We start from the raw sequence: 14,309 nt of genomic DNA, 5'->3' as shown, positions 1-14,309 counted from the left end.
TATTGTATAAATATTCAAAGTATATTAGAAAATAATTTAGTACATGAAAGTATAGAAATACTCTAATCATAGCTTTTTATTTGAATAGAGAGCACATGAAAAATTCTATATTAATATAATTACAAATTAACCCCAAAGGAATGTTTGTTAATATAGATGCCTGGAATAAAAGTTGTGAATCAGTGACAATAACAACAAAAATAACCATGCAAACTACTCATGGTGACAAAACAAATAGTGTACATTTACACAATTCAAGAAACAAAAAAAAAACATTTTATGGAATATGAAATTATAGTGTTATAGAATAACAGCATCAAAAGTTACCTTTAATTGTCTAATACATCTTTCTACAACAAGTATGATATGTAGTTATTTTCTATATGATTATTTCAATGACATAAAACTCCCTCTATCACAAAGCATATAAAATATATATATTTATTTATATATGGATACAGACATTCTCCCTTCTCTCACCTCCCTCTCTTCTTTCTCTATGCATGTAAAAACAAGACACATACACATATAAGCACTATGGGAGATGCAAAGCTAAATAATATATAGTTCATTAAGATATAAAGTTAATAGATTAGAATGTTTACATTTAGAGATCTCTTACATATGTTTAAAAATACTTTTGCTGTTGAGAAGCATAAACCAGCCAGGTCTAAAGTATGCAACTAGTAGCCTTTCCTTTTTAGTATTTTATGAGACTGTAAGTGATGCTAGTGTGTACATTGACGTGAGGAAGGTAAGTCTAGTGTATTCCAGTGACTAGTTAATTCTTTCTGATAGGAAGATATAGAGTAAACCAAATATCATAAATGAAGAAATTGATATGCCAACTAAGTTTGTTTATATATTCAGGAACCTCTTAACCCTTATTTCAAATGATTGGCCTTGAAATATGAAAACAAATTAGACATAGTTTCTGCTTCCACGCAGTTTACTGAAAGGGAAACAAGTAATCTGTCTAGACATTCCCTTGTTATGTGGTAGAGAAAGTGCAAAACAGTAATATTCACAGAACACTAGTGGGATATAGACTTCCTTCACTAGTTGATACTTGAAGTGAATCTTGAAGGATGAATATAAGCTCCTTGAGGATTAATGGCAGATGATTGAGAGGCAGAGTGTGAAAATTATGAAGCATAAACAGGAAAGCAAGGAACAGCCAACTCTGCTGAAGTGAGAGGGTTGCACTATGGCAACAAGGTAACCTGGAATTAAACCCTCAGCATAGAAACAATGAAAAATTAATTGTAGGGTCAAAGAGAGAGTATAGCTGTCATAGGTCCTAACCTAATGAACCATCTAGTAAAAAGTTTAGTAGGAGATTTAGCAGATAAAAGTAACAGTACTTCATAGACAGTAGTTTTATAACTAAGTCCATAAAAGATTGATTGCATTGTTTTCCAATAATTTCAACCAGTTGAAAATATCATCCAATTCCCTATAAAGAAAATAAGTAAAGAGTAAAGCCATTATTGGGGTGTGTGGGTGGTGGAGAATGATAATGAAAAAAAAGAAAAAAGAAAAATATAATTTAAATTAACTATTAAATAAAATAAAATAACAAATCCATAACATTACATAGGTGTCTGATATTAGTAGTTGTAGGAAAATAGCTCTAACCATGAAGTTATAAAAATACTATGAATACAATAACAAGAAACTTTACAAATTAGTATTGTTACTGCTAAGAGCATGTTGTTTTAAATATTATCTATTTTAGTTAATCAATGTATAATCAGCTAAAATTTGTACAATTAATATTAAATAGTAGTCCTCTTTTTTCAGCTCATAACACCAAAGTTGCTGCAATTTTTAGATAAAAGGATGAGTCACCAGCTGTCCTATAGGTATGCTATACTAAAAGGATATGTCCAAGGTGAAGCAGACATAATGACTATAATTGATCAGATTGCAAGTTCTAAACAGGTTAAACAGGTGAGATAAACTAAATACTGAGAAAATGGTTGATTTTCCCCATCCCTCAGTTGCAGATTCCCATCATGGTCTCTGTCTATATATGTAGATGTTGTCTTTGATCCTAGGTTTGCTAGGTAATTTTTGTAAAAACTTAAACTAGTCTACACTTAAATTACTGAAATGCATCCTTACTAAAATGTCTGTGCCATGTTAGCAAGTCACAAGGCTCTTAGAACAGACCTTTTCATCCTTGGAGAGGCAATAATGAGAGCCATGAGCAGTGGTTAGTTCCCTCCCAGCACAAGTTCCAGGATATATCAGGCTACAGATACATTAAATAATAAATGTTGGAGAATGAGAAGTGCTGGCAGTGTTGAGCCAATAGAGCTTCCTCAGAATCCACAAAGATTCCTTCTATTTCTGTCTGCCCCTGAATTTTCCACAGTAAATAGTGAAAGAAGGAAAGGATGGGGACCTGGCAAATGGAAAAAAGAACAATAACTCATCTAGAGGGAAACCTTCTTTAATTTGCTCAATGTGCAGAGGAGAAAAATGAAGCCAAGAGAGGTTAAATGATGATGCCCCAAAACACATAACTGGTAAATGGCAAAGAGAATTCTAGGTCCTAAGTTCTAGCTTTTATATTTTATTTCCTTGATTGAGGCAGAGTAACACTCATCTGGGCACACAAGTTTGTCAGCTGTGTCAGAAATTAAATATTTACTTTTCAGGGAAATTTAGAACATTTGAATGATATATATTATATGCCCAAGCTTTGTTCTTCGGAAAATTGAACATTTAATACAGGGTGGGGCAAAAGTTGGGTTACAGTTGTGAGTATGCTATAACTTTAAAACCATTTTCCTGAATGTTGTTACTTTTGTTAACCACTCATATTTGGCTCTTCAATTTGAAGATACACAGTAGAAAATACAAACTGCCTTAAATCTCAAAGATGTTGTTCACTTTTAGCCCTCATTTTTGTTCTCACGGAGCTCGGCCACATTTTCTAACTCACCTAAGTTTGAAAGCCACCTGTATGTTCCAAATATGGAGGCTGTCATAAAGTTGAATGGCAAAATATCTTCCATGCCCACATTTTTGAGAATCAATAGTATGCTAAAGCAAGTTACTTTAAGGGAAGACATAACTCGTTTTCAGGCTTCTCAAAATCAGCCTAGATGATGCCACTCCTTATCCTCCCCACCCCTCTTTCTGAAGCAAAATAAAATTCATTGTACAAAACTCAATTCTAATCCCTGAAAAGCTCTTCATATTTTTCTTTAGCTGGCAATTTGGGTTAGTAAATGCACCAGTTGCCAATGTTAAGACATAACAGTTTGTTTTCCAACGAGGATAATGTTTCTTTTGTTTTGTAGATGTTATTAAGGAGGATAACAAGGAATACGGTACATGCCATGAAAGAGTTAGGTAGGTACCTCTCATCCTAAAAGATTCATGATCATCTCTTATTACTACCATTTCAGAGGACCAATGGTTTTGAGAACTAAACTGATCTATGAGGGAACCTTTTGACTACCAATAATAAAGTAGATTACTTCAACAATCAATAGATCACTTTTGGCTGGACTGAATAGTATAATATTACCTCTCTGAATTTGTTCTCTCTGCCTTATGCCACAATGCAGGCCTTTTAATTTCTGTTTAAAGAAAACACATTTGCATGGCATGATGACACGTGTTATTACCACTTTATAAACTCTGTTTTTTCCAAGCAGAAGTGTGCATACCTTCCTGAGCAGCAAAAGGAAAGAAGTTATTTTTTCCTGTCACTTGCCACAGAGCTGCTATCTGAAGATTTAGGCTTTAGAAAGAATTGTTAAGGCTTCTGTGAGGCTCAATGCCCGAACATGGCAGAATATATTCTCTGAATCATGCCAGGTCATGCTCCTAGTGCAGAACAAATCCCAGGAGTAGGATAGACACACTCCTAATAGCACAGTGTGTGTGAAGAGAAGGGATTTTGATACTAAATGATAGGCAACAAAGGGACACAGCAAGCCCTGGTGGACAGTTGTCAAGCCATACAAGAAGGCATGACCAAGGTAAACTCAAATGTAGAATTTAAGAGGATGAAACTCACATTTTGCATCTAGGAATCTAGACCAGGCAGGCAGAGAGCCTAGATGGATGAGGCACACAGATGCACAGATAGAATGAGTGGAAAATGATCCAGGCTGATTGAAGACACTTAATCAAAGCCATATCTAAACCCACAGTCTGTAATCAAAAATCCTGGTTCAAACAGAATAGAAAAGCAGGTCATGAACTTCAGACCTAGAGCTGACAATAGCCTCTCAAGTGTCCTGTGCGGGCAGATTGGTAGAATGATTAATCATAAGGCTGAGGATGTCTGTCCTTCTTCATGACACAAGTTTGACCTGAACACAGGAAAGTGACAGGCAGAATGCTGCAACTACTGATTGCAGAGGCCTCATTAGGGAGAGAGACTTTTCCTGTATTAAGGGTTGTATTCCATGGATTTATTGCAGAAATATTAGCTTACTGTTTAAATAAAATATTTAGACAATGTCATTATATTATCTGAAACTATCTTGTTACTTTTCAGGCTACTTAGAGTATGATCACCCAGAAATTGCTGTCACTATGAAAACAAAGGAAGAGATTAATGTCATGCTCAGTTTGGCTAGAGAAATTGTTAGGGTTTTCAGGTTAAAAGGAATTCTTCATAAAATTGAAGCTTCTGAAATTAACAAGGTGAGATAAAATATCTTCAAACCAATTATACTTATTTGATATGTAGTCATTTATGATCTTCAAGCCTACTTTTGGCTCTTTCTAGTATAGGCCATCCCTGAGGTATGAATATCTAACAAAATAATTATCTAGAACAAAGCACACACCATAAAGTTTCCTTCTGAAACTCTAGTGGTCAACTTTTCTTTCCCATCTTTCCATAATGAAGAATCATTCCTTTCTGTGCTTGGGTCTCTCCTAACACCATACATAAAAACCTCTTATAAATAAATCAATAAGAATAAGACAAAAAAAAATTTAAACAGGAAAAGATTTGAATAGGCCCTTCACAACAGAGGGTATTTAAAAGCTAATAAATATAAAATGTGCCAAATATCATTTTATAAGCTTAATACAAATTAAAACTAAAATGAAATACCAATACACAACTACCAGAATTCTTCACTTTTTTTTAAACTGACAATACCAAGTATAAGCAAATGATAGAACAACTGGAACATTAGAGTGGGAATGTAACCTGATACAATCACTTTAGAAAATTGCTTAGCAAAATCTACTAAATTTTCCCATATATCTTATGACACAAAGATTATATAATCATATATTCAACAGAAATATATACATACAAATATATACAGCAAACAACTACTCACAGCAGCATTACAAAGCCCCAAACTGGAGCAATCAGAATGCTAATCAACAGTAGATAAAGTTTTGGTATAATAATACAAAATAATTCTATAAAACAATGAAAATGACATGAATGAATTTTCCTACCTGCAACATTGTAGATGAATCTCAAAAACATAATTTGAGCAAATCAAATCAAACACAAACAGGTATATACTTTTTGATTTTATGCAGATAAAGCTCAAACCCAGACAAAGCTAGACTCTGGTGATAGACAAATGATTATCCTTCAATAGGAGTAATAACTAAGAGAAAACATAAGGGAGGATTCTAGCAACAGTAAATGTTTTATTTCTTAACCTGAGTGCTGGCTATACAGATGTTTTCACATTGTAAATTTTCTTTGATCATGACTACATGACTGATACAGAGTGTGGAGGAGACCCAAGAGGGATGGCTGAGCTCCCATGGGCAGCAGCAGCAGTGCCTGAGAGAAATTTCAGTGGTCAGGGGTTTCCTTTGAGAAGTTTGGGGCCTAAACTCCAAGTTGGGCTCCCCAACCTACAGCATCAGAGCCAGAAGAGAACCCAGACAATGTCCAGTTGTGAAAAGCGGCAGGGTTTTCATTTGCCAGGGAGAGAACAGGCTGGAAACACAGAGACTTCTTAAGGGGCCAACACACACAATTTCATTTGCAGCCACTTACCCTGGGATCTAGCAATGGTGGGACAGAGTGTACTAGAGATGCTTGAGAAGAGACTGGTGATGGTGGCTTTGGGGAGAGAACCGAGGGCACAGCTGTGATGATCCCTGTGCTGAGTCATTCTCCATACCACAGGAGCCATCTTGCTCAGGTAGTGCAGTCCCCTCCAAGTGGCATCAGCCTGAGGGGAAGCAATAGCTACACCCACAATATTACTCTGCACCAACCTTGTGGTGCTTAAACTTGACTACTGATTACAGATTGACTAGATTAACAACTGAAAGAGAGAGTCACAGGCTGTGGATCACTGGTAGTCTTAAACAGGCTGCCTAGGACCAGACTAGGACACCATCTGACATCACCAGTGGCAGATCTAGAAAGAGAAGACAGTGCACCTGCACAACAGCATACAAGACATGATGGGTGGAGTGATTCTCAGCAAGCCAGCCAGAGGAAATGATCCACCAAAGAATGACTCAACAACAACCAAACCTCAACTACACCCAGAGAGCTCACATAAGTGGCATAAAGGGCATTATAAAAGCATCAGATTCAGGGGAACAAGGACTGCACTACTGAATCCCACAAGTGCACTAACACAGAAGGTAACACCATGAAGACAGGGTGTCAAAACAGATCATTCTAAGAGGCATAAACAAAAAGAAGAGTCACCTAAAATGGGGAGACAAGGAAACAACCCCCAATAGAAAGGAAAGGAGAAATCCCCAGAAAGAGTACTAAATAAAATAGAGGCAAGCAAACTATCAGGCACTGATTTCAAAATAATGGTTATAATGATGCTCAGTGAGCTCAGTGAGAACTACAAAGAACTCCAGGGCAGATATAAGGAACTTACTGAACTACACCAGCATGAAAACAGACAGAGAAACTATCAGTAAGAGCCAGTAGGAAATAAAGAATACAATATCTGAAATTAAGAACACGGTAGAAGGAATTAAAACCAGGCTAGATGAAACAGAGGATCTAATCATTGAGCCAGAGGACTAGGTAGAAAAACTTCCCAGACAGAGCAACCAAACAGAAAAAGATTCAAAAAGAAGCAAGTGGGTTTAAGGGAGCTGCAGGACAACATGAAACATAATAATATCTATCATAGGGATACCAGAAGGAGAAGAAGATGAGCAAGGGATAGAAACCTGTTTGAAGAAATAATGATGGGGAATGCCCCTAACTTGATGAGAGAAAAAGTCACGCAAGTCCAGGAAGCACAGAGAGTCCCAATCAAGATGAACCCAAATATGACCACTCCAAGACACATCATAGTTAAAATGGCAAAAGTTAAAGAAAAACAGAGAATCCTAAAGGCATCAAAAGAGAAATGGCTAGTAACATTAAAGGGGGCTGCAATAAGGCTATAAGCTGATTACCCAACAGAAACACTACACACCAGAAAGGAATGGCAAGAAATATTCCAAGTAATGAAAAGCAAAGGCCAGCAACCAAGACTACTCTACCCAGCATGGCTCTCATTTAAAGTGGTAGGCAAAATAGGGAGATTCCCAGACAAAAATAAAAAAGGTAAAATGAATACATCTTCACCAAACCAGCATTCAAGAGGTGCTAAAAAAAACTGCCTTAAGAAGATGAAGAGAGAAAAAAAGAGAGGAACACAGATACAAAGGGAAAATTTCAATTAATAAGTACCTATCAATAGTATCCTTAAAGGTAAACGGATTAAATTCTCCAATCAAAAGACTTAGGGTAGCTGAATGGATAAGAAAACATGACCCACATATATACTATCTAAAGAGACACACCTCAGAACAAAAGATCTACAGAAATTCAAAGTGAAGGAATAGGAAAAGATATTCCAAACAAAGAGGCACTTAAAAAAAGCTGGGGTAGCAATGCTTATAGCAGGCAAAATAAAATTCAAAACAAAAGCCATAAAAATAAGTAGAAGAGGACACTATATAAGGCAACAATCCACAAAAATGCTATAAACCTAGTAAATATATATGCACCCAAAATAGGAGCACCAACATATTATATATTGGAAAATCTTGGAAGGCTTCAAGAAAGATATCGATAGTAACACACTCATAGAAGCGGATTTTAACATCCCACTGTCAAAAATGGACAGATCTTCCAAGCAAAGAATCAACAAGAATATTGTGGCATTGAACAACATTCTAGATCAGATGGATCTAATTGATATATACAGAACCTTTCACCCCAAAGAAGCAGAATAGATATTCCATTCAAATGCACGTGGAACATTTTCAGAGCTAGACCACATGGTAGGTCACAAAACAAGTCTCATAAACTCAAGAAAATTGAAATCATATCGAGCATCTTCTCAGATCACAATGGCTGGAAAAAAAGAGACCAACCTCAGACAATAAAACTCAAAAACATTCAAATTTGTGGGGAATGAATAACTATTAAATAATTAATGAGTTAAAAACGATATCAGGGAACAAATAAAAAATTTCTGAAAATGAAAATTAACATACAACAGCCCAAAACCTATGGGACACAGTGAAGGCAGTCTTGAGAGGGAAGTTCATAGCAATACAGGTCTACCTAAAAAAGATAGAAAAATCTCAAATAAACAACCTAACCTTACATCTACAAGAACTAGTGGAACAACAACAAGCAAAGCCCAGAGCAAGTAGTAAAAAGGCGATAATCAAGATCAGAGCAGAATTAAATGACATAGAGACTAAAAACAAAAAAACAACAATTCAAAGGATCAATGAATCCAGGAGCTGGTTCTTTGAAAAGATAAACAAAATTGACATGCCTTTAACTATACTCATCAAGGAAACAAGAAAGAGGACCCAAATAAATAAAATCAGAAGTGAAAGAGGCAAAATTACAACCAATACCACAGAAATACAAAGGGTCATAAGAAATTACTACAAACAATTATATGCCAAGAAATTTGACAACTCAGGTGAAGTGGATAAATTTCTAGAAACATATAATCTTCCAAACCTGAATCAAGAAGAAGCAAAAAGCCAGGTTAGACTGACAATTAATAAAATTGAAGCAGAAATAAGAAAACTCCTGGCACACAAAAGCTCAGGACTGGATGGCTTCACAGGCAAATTTTACTAAACATTTAAGGAATAGCTAACTACTAGCCTTCTCTAACTATTCAAAAAAAAATTCAAGAAGAGGGAAGATTACCAAACTCTTTTTATGAGGCCAGTATTATCATAATTCCAAAACCAGGTAAAGACACAACAAAAAAAGAAAACTACAGGCCAGCATCTCTGATGAACATAGATGCTAAAATCCTCAACAAAATAGTAGCGAACCAGATCCAAAATACATCAAAAAGGTCATACACCATGATCAAGCAGTATTTGTCCCAGGAATGCAAGGATGGTATAATATTCACAAATCAGTAAACATAATAAACCACATAAACAAAAGGAAAGACAAAATTCACATGATCATATCAGTAGACGTGGAAAAAGCATTTGATAAGGTACAGCACCCATTTATGATAAGAACATTCAGCAAAATGGGAGTAGAGGGAGCATACCTCAACATAATAAAGGCCATATATGAGAAACCAACAGCCAACAGTATACACAACAGGCAAAAACTAAAATCTTTTCCCCTAAGATCAGAAACAAGACAAGAGTGTCTGCTTTCACCACTTTTATTCAACATACTATTGGAAGTTTCTAGCCACAGCAATCAGACAAGAAAAAGAAATAAAAGACATCCAAATTGGAAAGTAGGAAGTAAAATTGTCATTATTTGCAGAGGACATGATAGTGTACATAGAAAACCACATAGGTTTCACTAAAAAGCTACTTGACCTAATAAGTGAATTTGGCAAAATTACAGATACAAAGTCACTTATCAGAAATTGAAGGCATGTTTCTACACCAACAATGAAATGTCAGAAACAGAAACTAGGGGGGAAAATCCCATTTACTATAGCAACAACAAAAAAATAAATAAAGTACCTAGGGATAAACTTAACCAAGGAGGTAAAAGACCTATACTCAGAAAACTATAGAACACTGAAAAAAGATATTAAGGAAGATACAAATTAATGGAAATTATACCATATTCATGAATTGGAAGAATTAACACCATTAAAATGTCCATATTACCCAAATGCAATCCCTATCAAAATACCAATGGCATATTTCACAGATTTAGAACAGATATTTCAAAAATTTATATGGAACCATGAATGACCAAATAGTGTCAGCAATTTTGAGAAAGATGAACAAAAAGGGATCACAATACCTGATATCAAACTATATTACAAGCCCACTATAAAAAAAAAAATCTGGTAGTGGTATAAGACACACAGACCAATGGAACAGAATAGAGAGTCTAGAAATAAAACCATGCCTTGATGGTCAATTAATATTGTCAAAGGGGACAGGAGCATAAAATAGAGTAAAAATAGCCTCTTTAACAAATGGTGTTGGGAGAGCTAGAATGGTGCATGCAAAAAAAAAAAATGAAACTAGACTACTAACTTACACCATACACCAGAATAAACTCAAAATGGATAAAAAAATTAAATATAAGTCAAGATACCATAAAAGACATAGAGGAAAACATAGGCAGTAAAATTTCAGATATGCCACACAGCAATATTTTCACCGATATGTACCCTAGGGCAAGAGGAATAATGGAAAGAATAAACAAATGGGACTACATCAAATTGAAAATCTTCTGCACAGCTAAGGAAAACATCAGTAAAAACCAAAGGGAACCAACCATATGGGAAAACATGTTTGTCAATGATACCTCAGACAAGGGTTTGATCTCCAAAATATATAAAAAATTCACATGACTCAACACCAGGAAGACAAACAATCCAATTAAAAAACAGGCAAAGGACCTGAACACATTTCACCAAGGAGGACATACAGAGGGCCCGTGAAAAGATGCTCAATATCACTAGCCATCAGAGAGATGCAAATTGAAACCACAATGAGATACCACTTCATACCAGTCAGATGGCCATCATAAACAAATCAACAAACAAGTGCTGATGAGGATGTGGAGAGAAGGGAATGCGAGTGCACTGTTGGTAGGAATGCAGAGTTGTGCAGTCACTGTGGAAAACACTTGGAATTTTCTTAAAAAAACAAAAATGGAACTGCTTTTTGACCCAGCAATTCCACTGCTGGGATTAGACCCTAAGAATCCTGAAACCAATTCAAAAGAACCCATGCATCCCAATGTTATTTACAACAGCCAATGCTGGAAACAGCCTAAATGCCCATCAGTAAATGAGTGGATCAAAAAACTGTGGTACATTTACACAATGGAATACTACACAAGAGAAAAAAGAAGGAACTCTTACCCTTCGCAACAGCATGGATGGAACTGAAAAGTATTGTGCTAAGTGAAACAAGACAGGAGGTGAAAGACAAATACCATATGATCTCATCTATAAGTAGAACCTAAACAATGAAACAAACAAGGGATCAAAATAGAACCAGAGACATGGAAATAAAGAAAATTGGACAGTGACCAGAGAGGTGGGGGGAGGAAGATAAGAGGGCACAGAAAGGGCAGGATCAAGTCAAGGAACATGGATGAAGGACCCAGAGACAAGGACAACAGGGTTGGGGGAGGATTGAATGAGGCAGAGGTGTGTGGGTAGGGCAGGGGAGACCAATAGGAGAAAAACTGTAATTGAACAACAAAACAATGTTTTAAAAATTTCTTTCAGTGAAGTTTTATGATTTGTGTACTTTTTGCCTGCCTGTTGTATGTCAGTAAAACTGTTTACTTTTAAAAGTTCTATCTATGATTTTAGAATATGGTAGCAGAAAAGTGTTATAAAAGGGGAGAGGCTGGAAAACCAAAGTCTCAGAGAAGAAAAATACAAATTTTACAAAGCTGGGCAGGGGACAGCAATGGGGGAAAATTGGGACAACAGTAATAAACCAATAAAAAAATTCTTTCAGCTAACTTTTATGATTTGTGCACTTTTTACCTATCTGCTGTATGTGAATAAAAATTTTTACTTTTAGAAGTTGAATGTATGACTTTGGAATATCATAGCAGAAAAATGCTATAAAAGGGGAATGGTTGGAAAAGCCAGTCTCAGAAAAGGAGGGGGAAAAAGGGAGAAAGCTACAATTGTTTTTAAATATTCTGTGAGCCCTAGCTTTGTTCATCTTCTTTCTTAAATTTTGTGATTTTAGTTAATAACGGCCAAAAAAAGAGACTTACTTGATTTTCAACCTGTCATCAAGCCACTTACTATTGGTCAAGCTCTTTACCATATTCCATGGCTAGATAAAAACAAAGACTATATAACATTTATTCAGGTAATATTTTTATTTCCTACTAATATCATCTTTAATGAAATATCATCTTCAGTGTACCAACAAATAGTCTTAAGCATGATATTTTCCAGGTTAAAACTCTTTAAATGTCTTTTATTGCCTGTAGGATAAAATCAAAATCTCTTTGAATGACATGCAAAGTCTGCAGACTGTCTCCTGCCCATTCATCACTTATACTCTATGCTGAACCACTCATGGTTCCCCAAGCAGTTTATGCTGTTTTCTAATTCCATTTCTCTGTGGCTGTTATTTACTTTTCTTGAAATGCCTTTTTCTCACTTTCTTCTCAAACTTTCCCCGATTATTGCTTCTCTGGATACATCCCCACTGAAGGTACTCAGAAAAGTAGGCTTTGGGGTCCAACACCCTATCAGTAGATCATCCGGCGGTTCATCCTGAGTTGGGAGGACCTCTGTGTCACCATTTTATCCATTATATATCTTTATTACAACATTAAGTACATTATGTTACAGTCATTTTTATATCTCCCTTCTTTTTTAAAAGTATTTTTATTGATTATGCTATTACAGTTTTCCCATTTTTTCCTTTATCCCCCTCCCACCCTGCCCCTGAGCTCATGTCCATGGGTTGTACATTTAAGTTCTTTGAGTCCTCCGTTTCCTATACCATTTTTATCTCTCCCCATCTGTTTTATGGCTACCAATTATGCTGTTTCTTCCCTGTACCTTTCCCACCCTGCTATTCCTCCCTTCCCCCTCCCCACTGAACTCCCTCTGTGTGATGTCTATTTCTCTGATTATGTTCCTGTTCTGGCTGTTTGCTTAGTTTTTGTTTTCATTGTTTTTCTTTTTTTTTAGGTTCATTTATTAATAGCTGTGAGCTTGTTATCATTTTATTGTTCATATTTTTTATCTTCTTTTTCTTAGATAAGTCCCTTTAACATTTCATATAATAAAGGCTTGGTGATAATGACCTTCTTTAACTTGACCTTATCTGGGAAGCACTTTATCTGTCCTTCCATTCTAAATGAAAGCTTTGCTGGAAAGAGTAATCTTGGATGTAGGTCCTTGCCTTTCATGACTTCAAATACTTCTTTCTAGACCCTTCTTGCCTGCAAGGTTTCTTTTGAGAAATCAGCTGATAGCCTTATGGGAACTCCTTTGTAGGTGCCTGTCTCCTTTTCTCTTGCTGCTTTTAGGATTTTCTCTTTGTCTTTAATCTTGGGTAACTTAATGATGATGTGCCTTGGTGTGTTCCTCTTTGGATCCAACTTCTTTGGGTCTCTGGGCTTCCTGGACTTCCTGGAAGTCTGTTTCCTTTGCCAGATTGGGGAACAATATTCATTATTTTTTCAAATAAGTTTTCAATTTCTTGGTCTTCCTCTTCTCCTTCTGGTACCGTTATAATTCGAATATTGGAATGTTTCAGGTTGTCCCAGAGAATCCTCAGCCTCTCTTCATTTTTTTGGATTCTTATTTCTTCATTCTGATCCAACTGGATGTTTATTTCTTCCTTTTGTTCCAAATGGTTGCTTCAAATCCTGGTTTCCTTCTTGTCACTGTTGGTTCCCTGAATATTTTGCTTTATTTCATTTTGGGTATCTTTTATTTGTTCTTTCATTTTTTGACCAAGCTCAATCAGTTCTGTGAGCATTTTGATTACCAGGGCTTTAAATTCTCCATCAGATAGGTTGGCAGTCTCCTCATCTCTTAGTTCTGAGGTTTTGCTGTGTGTTCTCATTTGGGCCATATTTCTTTGTCTTGGCACAGCCAGTAGGTTGTAAGGGGTGGGACCTTAGGTACTCACTTGGTCAGGGCAACTCTCTTTGCTACGCTGGCTGCCTGTGGGGAAGGGTCAGAGAGGGAACAATGCAGCTTGCCTGCTGCTGCTTGTCTCTAGCCCACTTTCCAATGGACGCTCATGTCAGGGTGGAAGTATCTCCCACCACAGCAACCCCACCCTTAGCCCACAGTCAGCTCTGAGTCTCAGTTTTCCCCTTAAGTCAGTTTCTCCCACACAGCTCCACCCCTCAG

General features: G+C 36.2%; 1 protein-coding gene across 1 annotated transcript in view; it reads left to right on the top strand.

The window, feature by feature from the left end:
• SLC9C1 (solute carrier family 9 member C1) overlaps positions 1 to 14,309 on the top strand; it is a 101,148-nt gene that overhangs the window by 73,730 nt on the left and 13,109 nt on the right. Inside the window, exons 17-20 of the mRNA XM_028504510.2 lie at positions 1,804 to 1,953; positions 3,315 to 3,366; positions 4,526 to 4,674; positions 12,172 to 12,297. Coding sequence (XP_028360311.2) covers positions 1,804 to 1,953; positions 3,315 to 3,366; positions 4,526 to 4,674; positions 12,172 to 12,297 — 477 coding nt within the window. The remainder of the gene's footprint in view (positions 1 to 1,803; positions 1,954 to 3,314; positions 3,367 to 4,525; positions 4,675 to 12,171; positions 12,298 to 14,309) is intronic.

The sequence above is a fragment of the Phyllostomus discolor genome, chromosome 2 (assembly GCF_004126475.2).
Source record: "Phyllostomus discolor isolate MPI-MPIP mPhyDis1 chromosome 2, mPhyDis1.pri.v3, whole genome shotgun sequence".
Classification (NCBI taxonomy): Eukaryota; Metazoa; Chordata; class Mammalia; order Chiroptera; family Phyllostomidae; genus Phyllostomus; species Phyllostomus discolor.
The sequence above is the reverse complement of the archived record's forward strand: the minus strand, read 5'-3'. Positions and strand labels throughout refer to the sequence as shown.